Genomic DNA, 11,473 nt, shown 5'->3' with positions numbered 1-11,473 from the left:
CCTTTAGGGATGGATACTGAATACATCTCGCGGCTCACAGGAAGGTGGTAATATGGCCTAAGTCATGTGCTGTATACTTTATACGATCAATGCATATAATAGTAGACTTTTTGAAGCCGAAGATTTCAGTGCTTGGATGTTATGATCGACGGGCATACTTTACGGATACCGCGCCACGGACATAGTCTAAATGCACGATAACATACTGTTATGAAACACAATCCTGCTAATGAATCAACTATCAAGAAATAACTTTGTTCAAGTAAACCATAACTTGGTTCAAGTACACCACAACATGATACAAAATCAGTAATTTTCTGTGATGATTAATCACAAGGGTCTGTTTCTCAGCTCTAGGCAACATAAACAACACGAGGAACTTTCCCGTCATCAAACGGCAAGCAAACATACTCCCGCGAGAACTCTTGCGCAATCTCCAACGCCAATTCACCGTGCAACGCCTTGCAATACATGAACAAGACGACATTTGAAGCCGCGGCATAGAGCATCCATAGAGTCATAATACCCGCCTGAACTATACATATAACGATGAGAAACGCCTTGTCAATCCACCCCGCACTATTCGGGACCAACCTAAAACACGAAAAGATATACGGGACCAACATCAAACACGAAAAGGACATGAGCCCAAGCCCCAAACCAAACAATACGATCATGGAAATTCCAACTTTCTTCATTCCCTTCATTAAATGAGAGCTCCTCTTCAATGGCGCAAACCCCCACTCTGATTCAACCACCACAATCACATTCACCAGATGCCATTCAGCTAAAACGTAAACCACCAACCCGATAAGCAACACCGCGATCAATATACCACTAACCATACAAAATAAGCCATCGTAGTCGATTTCAAATCCAAATAACAGGAGCCCATTAAACGCCAACCACGCAATAAACCCAACGCCAAAGCAAACCAACCCCACAAAAATGGCAGCTATACTAACAGTCACAAGAAGGGGGAGAAAAGAAAACAAAATTGACTTCATCGAGGAAACAAATTTCACAGGCCTACCGTAGAATCCATGGAAGGTGCTGTAGGTGATGGATGCAGAGGCGAAAAGGGAGAATACCAGAACAAAGAGCGCGTAAAGAACGGGGATAAATTTGTCGGCAGGAGGGACTTGTGCGAGAAGAACTCGGTTATAGCTGGACAGAATTGAAGTGGGATGAGAAAGAAAAGGGTAAACAATGATGGAAAAGGATAAGGGGAGGAGGAAGAGAACTGAGAGAGCTAAGAAGTGGCGGGAGTGGGCGTTGATTATGCATTTTGCTTCGGAGATGACTCCGCGGAGGTTTAGACTGTGGGTTGACATGGTCACAGATCGAAGCGAAGATGTAACGAGGGAGACGGAGATATGAAGAAATTAGACGACGGCGACGATGGAGAGTAGAGAGAATTACAAATTGATACTCCAATGTTTGTTAAATTGGCAATGTTGTCCTTCAATTAATTGTTATTTATTTTTATTAAATTCAGTAGTAAACTTAATTCCTAGAATAAGATAAAGATATCTAAATATTTATAGGAAATTGAAATAAAATCATATTGTGAATATCGGTAGGGTTGACACATCTCACAGATAAAAATTCGTGAGACCGACTCACAAGAGACCTACTCAAAATTAAAATGGAGTTTGAGAAATTTCAAAGTCAAGAAATTATATTATGTTGGATACTAAATTATATTATAACTAGAATTTAAATTAATAATAATAAGTTTTACGAGTTATAAAAATTAAGAATAAATTAATTATTTCTCATGATATAAATTGATCGGTACTTAAATCAATAAAAATAGATAAATAAACATCCATGTAATTGTTATTCTGATTAGCTTTCAAATAGAGCTCATAATATTTGATATTACAATAATAAATAAAATCCTTTATTTATTTATTTATTTTTGATAATATATAGTGAAAAACCTATTTAATAATTAAAAGATATTAAAATATATTATAAAATAATATAAATAGGTCAACTAGTTGAGTTACTTAAAAAATAAAAATAAAAAGTCCATTCATCCGTTGCATGGTTAGTTTTTAAAACAGAATTAAATGGTTGTCGCTCCATGGACCTGTTTAAATAAGCCCAAAAGAACTTTTCTTGGGCCTTTTGCCTAGAAGGCCCAATTTTTATTTATTTTTTTATTTTTGTATAACATTTTTTTCCCAATAATTTCACCAAATGACAACTCGAAATTATAGGTCAATACGTGACTTTGACTGTGATACTTATTACTAGTGAAATTGCGAAAGAAAGATGATAATACAACTTAAATTTTTTAAGTCGTAAATAAAGGAAACAATATGATCCGATTATTGAATTAATGCGTACTAAGATAGTAGATGCCAAAAGTTATGCAAATCGAAGGCAAAAACTGCTCAATGTAAGGACATCGCAATAACGACCTTTTTAGTTTATTTTCACCATTCAATTAGCATAAATTTTTTTTTAAGTTTACGATGAATTTGATTTAGAACAAGATATTTGATTTAAGAATGATCGATTTGAGATATTGATTCAAAATGACAACGATTTTGAGTGTCTTTAAAATCCATCACAATCACTATAAAATTTTCTAAATTTAATGTGTAGTAATTTGAAATCCACTTAATTTTCTCCATCAAAACGAAAAAGACAATGTATATGACTATTTGTATTTTGTCTATCCAAACAAATGCAAAAACTTGTGTGAGACGGTCTCGTGGGTCGTATTTTGTGAGACATATATCTTATTTGGGTCATCCATGAAAAAATATTACTTTTTATGCTAAAAGTATTATTTTTTATTTTGAATATCGATAGAATTGACTCGTCTCACAGATAAAGATTCATAAAACCGTCTCATAAAAAACTTAATCTTAAACAAAACAAAAATTTGAAATTCATCGTTTCGAACCCGTAAATTCGAAGACAACATATGACCGTATTAATCCAAAGATATTGTCGATGTAGTAAGATCGACTGTGAGTTGACTATTGAATGGAGAGAAAAGAATCTCTACTCTACTTTGCAGTGTACGTAAAATGACATCTCCATCACGTACATGGGGCCCGTGAATTGACAACCGTTAAAATCAGAGGCCCGAGATGCCAACTAACGGACTGGATTGAACACCTCTGCAGTTGATGTGATTAGCAAAAGGAGCATCTGCTGGATTCTTTTCTTTTTACTTCCGGGTCCCCGTCACCTTTGCCAGAAACATAATCTATTTATCATACATTATCTCTATCTCATTCATGTATATTTTTGAACATTTACAAATACTTTACGAGTCGAACTTGAGTCTAATTATTTAGAGTAGGTCTTTTGTGAGACAGTCTCACGAATCTTTATCTGTTAGACGAGTCAATCCTACTGATATTTACAATAAATAGTAATACTCTTAGCATAAAAAATAATATTTTTTCATGGATGACCCAAATAAAAGATACGTCTCACAAAATATAACTCCTGAAACCGTCTCACACAAGTTTTTGTCGATTATTTATTCGTCTTCTCGTGATCCATATGAGTAAATATGGAACTGGGATATAAAAAATGGTTAGTTTTCGAGTTATATTTTAATTATTTGTAATAAATTTATTGGAATCACACACACACATATATATATTATGTATAAATATTTTTAGAAGTAATTAATGTGACACAAAATTTAAAAAAAAATAATTTAAAGTGGCACTTTTATCCCAGTGGGGCGAGTCAGTGGTCTGCAGATGGAAAAAGGCTGGGAGAAATAATACTGCACGGCAAGGCAGAGGACGCCAACACATGCATGCACGTCTCATTTATTATTATCATAATTATTATATAGTCAGAAACATTATTACTTAAGAGAAAAAATTTAAATGAAATATATTATTATTAATAATTATATAAATATTGATGTGACTTGGGACAGACAAAATGTAATTATTTAGAAATAATATGTATATTATATTATATAGTAGGAAAGATGAGGAGACAGAAGAGGAATTGGAAGTCGGAAGCAGATTTTTTTATTATTATTGTTATTTTCACTTGGAAAGTGTCGATTTTATTCGGCCTTTCTTTTGTTTCCACCTTTCTCTCTTTTCTCAATCACATTCATTATCATTCTGTCACATTCTGCTTGCACAGGTCCTACTTCAGTTTCCACACCTATATATACAATTTTATCACATAGACAGACACACACACATACATATACACACATACACACACATATACACACAATCACTAATGAACGTTTCTGTTTGTATAGTTTTTTTTAATTAATTTGCTTTATATCAAATAAGAATAATATTATAGTTACAAAAAATTTATATTATCATATAAATGATAAAATAAATTTAAAAACAAAAAAAATGTAGACCAAGATAGATATATATAAATCTTTTTACTTAATTTTTAAATTCGGGAAAAAATTAATTTTAACTTCAATATAAATCATAAAAAAAAGTTCAATTTTTAGATCACTTGTAAATTGGTGGCGGACCTTGTGTCATTGCCACAAAAGTGGTTTTTATCTTGTGTTGAAATATATATAATTGAAAAATAAGTCTTTTGAAAGAAAATCTCACGTGTTTATATACTTGAGAAGAGCTTATTCAATTTAAATTTGGAGTGCAAAATAATACTTTTGACATAAAATGCAATATTTTTTCTTAAGGGGGATATAGTTGGATATGAGACGTGTCTCACAAAATAAATATGTAAGACAAACTCATATAAATTTTTGTGATAATTCAATTATGCGAGTCTCTTGTCTTTGGATGTGATATTGCATGAAGAGGGCTTAAATCATGTCATATGAAATACAAAACTATATATATTATGACAAAAACTTGTTTGAGACGGTATAGATCGTATTCTGTGAGACGGATATCTTATTAGGGTCATCTATAAAAAAATATTATTTTTTATGCTAATTGTATTACTTTTTATTGTGAATATCGATAGGGTTGATCCGTCTCACAGATAAAGATTCGTGAGACCGTCTCACAAGAAACTTATTCATATATTATTATAGATTTTTTATATTATATCGAGAGATCTATGCCTTAATTGTCATATTTAGTGACTATAAATGCACGAGGAGTAAATCTCCCGATAAATACCAAAATTTAATCCTATCATAAAAAGAGAAACGAGCTTTCTAGAATCTAGAGCATGGGGAAAGGCTCAGGTATGGGAAAAAATATAAAAGGATATATAGGCGGATCATCTATGGACGTCACCTCAGAAACACGCTTTTAAGTATTCAGTCAGACTTTTGTTTCGCGTTTCCCGAAAATGGCCCTAGATTCTGCGCCTCTCTTTGTACATTCTTAAATTGAGAATGCGACTATTCGTATTTGTCACAATGACACATTCTCAGGTTTCTCTCTCCTTTTTATATGTTACGACCCTTCATTCTCCCACTGCCAAAGGATGGTACTCTCAATACTTCCGCTGTACAAACTACAAACCTACTCCTTTATTTTTAAATGGAGAGCCCGAGTTTTAAATCCGAAATATCGTCTGCTGCTTGAGATTTTGATATCAGATGAGTTATGTTACTTGAGATTTTGATATCAGATAAGTTATACTTGATTTATACTCTGAGTGAGTTTTAAATCCAAAATATTGTCCGCTACTTGAGATTTTGATATTAGATGAGTTATACTTAATTTATACTCGGACTTGAAGTGAATGTAAGGGCGAGAGCCACCTTAAGGCCCAGTCGGCACCTCTCAATTTTTAAAATAAAATTTTAAATTGAGATTTTGGTTCAAGCTTGTATTTAGACCAGATACCTCAATTAAAAAGTAAAGACAAAAGGAAGAAAAATTAAAATTTTCGTATTTAACACAAGTAATCAAATAGAAAAAGAAAAACATATATAGTCCAATAAAATTAAGATTTTAATATAAAAAAATCTAGTTGCAATGAAATAATCGACACTTAATATTTTATATTCTGTAAGAATTTTTGCATCCATCACTTAGTTAAGTGAATGTACAATTTTGGAGCCATAAAAAACTTAATTATTCATTTATATGACGATATCAATAATCTTTATGCTAAAAATGTTTCATCCTCATGAAAATGGAAGCCCAATCTCCATTAATGTCAACTCAATATAAGTAGGTTTGAGTTCCATCACAAAACTTGATTATTAAATTGTCACAAAATGTCACATGTGCTTCAAGATATGTGTCCAAATTTTTTTTATGTATAGAATATATAATTGTATCCAACTGTCACCTGCATGTATGTACAAATTTTTTATCTCACCATCTGACAAATTTCTTGTATTACATGACAATTTTACTATGATTCTATTGTTTATATAACAGTGATGTATACATTTATTTGTTTAATCTGGCCTATGTCTGATTTTTGAAGCCATAAGTTTGTCTTTCTTAGGATTAGTTCTTGTCCTTTTATCATTGGGATGCAGTATTAGTCATTGTGTTTTGTCATTAAGCAAGATAATAACTAGTTGGAGGACCATTAAAATATTTAATATGGAGTGGGTCGACATGATTGTTGGAGGCAAAATAATTAAATTTAGAAAAGATGGTAGGAGCAAAATCATATTCTTATTTTTTTATTTATATAAAATATGAGAAAAAATTTGAAATGGAACTGGATTTAACATAGTTTAAAGGTATAATATTGGCCTAAACAAGTGAATTTTATATCAGCAGTAAAACATTAGCTTCCTAATATTCTCAGCAAGTTTGGGCAAAGGTGTTGTCTTAGCGGGCGATGTCCTAGAAACAGTGGATGTTGGGGTTGAGGCATTTGAATCCGAGTGCTCAAGATATAACCGGCCTCTGTAGGCAGCAAGATGAGCATAATATGCAGGAGGGACCAAAGAAATAGGCTTGGTGCACCTCACAAACGTGTAGCAAAGATTGTAAACCAGCTTCTGCATCTCATCGGATGTGAACTCATTTTCATCCCACAAAATGTGGTAATGAATGGGCCGACTCGTACCCTTTACACCCCAGTGGCTACAGAGGTAGAAGTCGAATGCTTTTGGATGAGTTATCACTGTATCCACCACGGTTCCAGGATGTATATTTTCATCCGAGAAGTGATTCTCTGTGAAAGGTGGATCGGTTTGATCGCAAGGGAATAGCCGAGTATGGTGCCGTTTCTGCACTACTGCGAAAGTGATCGGAGGGTTATAACTTGGGAATCTTGAACAAGCATTTCGAATGGCTTCTAATTCTTCATGCAAAACTTTTTCGAATTGTGTTTCACTAACCCCATCTCGAAAAAAGATGATTCTTTGTGGAAGTTTTGAGAGTTCTTCGTAAAAATCATCTAATATTTCTCCTACCATTGTGCTAAGGTCTTGAATAATCTCTTGCCGATGTGTTTGGGACCTCATTCTTGAAACATACTTGTTTGCCGAAGGCCAATTGACGCTTCCAACAACAGCAGCAACTGAGGGACTAAAATCGTCTAATGGATGGGGATGTGTCACATCAGCGCCCATAAAGATCACCGGATTGTCTTGCCTGAAGAGCCTTGGGATTTGAGAAGGTAATGTGTTGTAAAGTGCAACAGTGCATCCCCCAACTTTGGCATTTATCTTGAGAGCCAAGTTGGCAAGAAACTGTGAACTTAGCTTGCCAATATTCGAGTATAAACAGCACTGGCTAACAACTCCTATACTCGTTTCAGCAATTCGCTTCAAATCAGCGTATCCTTTGTGTTTCCTCTCCATAACACAGATAAGCAGTTGAAGATTGTTGAAGGCAGCTTTATGAATTTTCCTGAGTTTAGATTCCAAAAGCCTCGCATTTCCAAGGACGTGCATTGACTCGAAGATTGGACTCACAACTGTGTTTTTGTGGAGCAAAATGCCCAAATTTTCGCATCTTTTAGACAGCTGGTTTATGAATTTTGGAATGCAAGACTTTTGATCTGAGGTGCCACCAAAACTTACAATCGCCCACCGCTCAACTCGAGTACCCTCAAAGACATGGCTATCCAAAAGATTCCACTGTCGATCATGACGTGAAGGAGTCAGGTTTCTTACATGACCACCGTTGCCAAGCCTAAGTTTGGGAGGTTGAAGAATTCTACCGGTCAATCGTGTCATTTCTTTCGAAACTTTGAGTTTAAATTCTTTTTCATGATCGCCGCTGAAAAAATAAGAACAAATGAATTAATCACAAGCCAAAATACCATCCATAAAATGGCATATGTTAGTAATTTTACCTAGTTGGGCCGAATGATCCTTCCATAACACCGGCGATGATTTTCTTGCGTTCTCGAGGTTTTTGACAGCCCATTTTAAGCACTTTCACGGTCTGATCATCAGAGAGTTTACCAAAAAACTTCTGCCCTTCACAAATCACACAAAGCTCCATGGGAAGATAACATGCTTTCCTCCTACTAATCTGCAAGCAAGGCAAATTTCGATACTGCACATCATAATCATAGTGATCCTTGAAATAGCTAACAACCCGTAGTTTCGTCCCATCTCTATCAAGAAATGATAGATTTTCAGTAACTTCTTCGGTTAAGCTATAAACTCGGTATCTTTGAACGGTTTCTCTATGGCGAACAAAGACTCTGATGTTCTTCATTGTTTTCTCCACTTCTTTCCTCTCTTCGTTCGTCAAACTTTTGGCCTTGTTTTGAAAGACATCATGCATAAAATCGAAGCGCTTTTGCAAATAAGGGATCACACCGATACTTTCATGAAAAGCTGTCACCGAGAAATCAACATTTAGAGCAAGGCCTTGTTGTGTTGGCCTTAAACTCTGGAAGAATCCCCCAAGTGCAACGGCTCCACCCCCTATTTCTTTTTCCCCAACGATCAAACTCGTGTAAAATGACCTCCCTGCCGCTATACACTTTTCTGTTGGACTCTCCCGCAATGCGACATCCAATGCATGGATATACTCTTGGGGAAGGGGAGTGATATCATCTCCTTTACTCAAATAGCTACTTAAGGATTCACCATCAACCTTTGAGACGAGCTTCATACTAACTCGAAAAATCTTATGTCTTGTATTTTCTTGCGGATTCATCGATTCTACACACATTAAAACCGGTTTACCATCAGCTATAGGGAGGCTAACATAAAACTCAAGCCTGTCATCTTGGAATTCTACAGGGCTATAGATAGTCCTTCCACCATCATAGACCGGAAGAGCACCAGATAGTCTCGCTGAATTCTCCTCAACGAGTTTTCGCTTGATCATTCTCGAAATTTCCTTAGAGGGATTCGGAGATATTTCAACATCGTAATGAAAAATTTCTTGCGCTGGATCGAATTGGACTAAGAAATGATTAGCAAGGAGGCTAACAACCCTCCCTTCCACCCCGCCGGAATCCGGCCTTCTTGCAACAGCCAATGCTTTTGGCTTAGCGTCCGCAATCTTTCTTCCATTTCTCTTTTCAAAGGGCAGACAAATTTTCTTCTGGATCTCAATTTCAGCTGCAAAACTTCATGGAATTAGCGAAGCAACATAAACATCACCGACGCAATTCTTATCAACACAAATCTTACAAACTCAACAGAAAGCATAAACATGACCAATATCCTTAAAAATAATTAAAAAAATGTCGCACTTTTGACTGCAAAAACACTTTTTTTTATCCACTATCCACTCTTGGAACATTACTACGCATGATTGCAACACACCCATTTTATTGAAGTCCAGCACACAAAAGAGAATAAACTAAAAAAAACAAACAAAATCGATAAACACAAGAAAAAGGGCATTCGACACCATGAAATTACCTTGAGAAACCGAGAACTCTCGAACATGGGAATCAGAAGAAGTGGCGATACGAGGATTATTTTCCTCCAACGGGGATTTCCGAAAGTGGGTTTTTGATTCAAAGATGTGGTTTTGAAGAAAAGGAGGTGTTATTGTAAGATGAAGAGGTATAGCCGGAGGTAGAGGAAGCAAAGCCGGGTAAGTTTGGTACATATTCTGATAACCAAAACCAAAGCCAAAGCCATAACCATAAGCAAGCCTGTTAGAACTCTGCAACAATTGGTGATGATAATGGTAGGCATGAGCACTTCGATTTCCTGAAAAACTCTTAGTGGTGCTATTTGACTCTTCGTCTTCCATAACTTAGCTCAGGAGATGAAACAGCAGCAAGAGTCAGCAAAAGGGACTATTTGCATGAAAGAGAAAGGAAACTTATTCGAGCAAAAATTACAGTCAATGTCCCACAGAGAGGGAGAGTTCTTGGCTTTGTAGGTTGATTTTACTTGGGAAAAAACAGCAACAGCTTCTGTTCTTACTTCTTTACGAAGAGCTTTGTTCTATTTGTTCACTCAAATTCTATGTTTCTTGTTCAATGTATGACTTTGCCTTATGTTATGATTTACATTTCGTTCTCAATTTTTATCTATTTTTTTTGTATGAAAATGAGCAGTGTATGTATAAATAATAATAATTATTATTGTCGGTATAAAATATTGATTTATTTTATTTTATTTTATTTTGAAATCTTGACATTTTAAATTTAGGATGAATATTTTAGAAAGCTTGTTTTTGCAAGGGGAAGCTAAGTTTTGGGAGGGGTGAGCAAAACATTTTAACTTGTATAATTTTGATTGTTCTTCTAAGACAATTATTGTTACACTTAACAAAATTATCGAGAAACAAGTTTGATTTTTAAAAAAAATGATTGAAAACAAGTTAGTAAAAGAGACAAATTAATTAATACTCGATTTGACTCCAACACAAAGAAAGAATTGAGTAAGTTTCTTGTAAGAACGAGTTTATAATCGTGAGACGAGTTGAAATGATCCACAACTATACTGTATAGTAATATTTTTAGCATAAAAATAATATGAATTTTTTTATGAAAAACTCTATAACCGATGATATTGTCCCTTTGTCTTCGATTATTCATGCATTAATTATATAATGGGAAAGACCTTGTTGTCTTGTTTAAGGTTAAGTAATATTACAAATAATCTTGATATTGATTGGACTCTCTATTGATCCATTCACCTAAAATGACAAATCTAAGCAACAATGTGTTTGCTTTCTAATCAACAAATTATTCCACGGAAATCGTAATGATCGTCGTTATCGTCATAATTGTTGTCGTTTCGAAATTGATTTTTTGATAATCGTTTAGTCATTTAGTCATAAAAACATTGATATTAGAATGTTTACAAGATTAGACGTTAATTTGGATTTAGTGGACGCGACGTAGGCAGATTCTTAATTAATAAATTTAATATATTGATTTTAAAAAATTTCAAATTATTTACTAGAAACATCGTTTCTCAAAATACTTAGAATTTTATTTATCATAATTCTCCACGAGTAAAAATATAAGCCGAATCATTTTTTTTAAAAAAAAATCTAGGGGTGTGAATATTTTTACAATGAAAGTGAGAATTTAAAAAAAAAAATATTGTATTTTTCATAAATCATATGTTTTTTTCTGAGTTAATTAAGCCGGTGAAAGTTCTGCAAAGAGC

The 11,473-nt window shown here is 34.2% G+C and overlaps 2 protein-coding genes across 2 annotated transcripts; both read right to left on the bottom strand.

Annotated features, from left to right (window-relative positions):
- Positions 1 to 206: 206 nt before the first annotated feature.
- LOC142543518 (uncharacterized) lies at positions 207 to 1,434 on the bottom strand. The gene has a single exon (XM_075650826.1). The coding sequence runs from the start codon at positions 1,332 to 1,334 to the stop codon at positions 354 to 356; it is 981 nt and encodes a 326-aa protein (XP_075506941.1). The 5' UTR covers positions 1,335 to 1,434; the 3' UTR covers positions 207 to 353.
- Positions 1,435 to 6,598: 5,164 nt separating this feature from the next.
- LOC142543515 (protein argonaute 7-like) lies at positions 6,599 to 10,339 on the bottom strand. The gene is made up of 3 exons (XM_075650824.1): positions 9,761 to 10,339; positions 8,227 to 9,454; positions 6,599 to 8,150 (listed from the first exon to the last, which is right to left on the bottom strand). Exons 1-3 carry the CDS (start codon positions 10,098 to 10,100, stop codon positions 6,692 to 6,694), a joined length of 3,027 nt encoding a protein of 1,008 aa, XP_075506939.1. The 5' UTR covers positions 10,101 to 10,339; the 3' UTR covers positions 6,599 to 6,691.
- Between the last annotated feature and the right edge of the window lie 1,134 nt (positions 10,340 to 11,473).

This window comes from Primulina tabacum, chromosome 4 (assembly GCF_025594145.1).
Source record: "Primulina tabacum isolate GXHZ01 chromosome 4, ASM2559414v2, whole genome shotgun sequence".
Lineage (NCBI taxonomy): Eukaryota > Viridiplantae > Streptophyta > Magnoliopsida > Lamiales > Gesneriaceae > Primulina > Primulina tabacum.
Note: the sequence above shows the minus strand (reverse complement) of the source record. Positions and strands in the feature narration are given on the sequence as shown.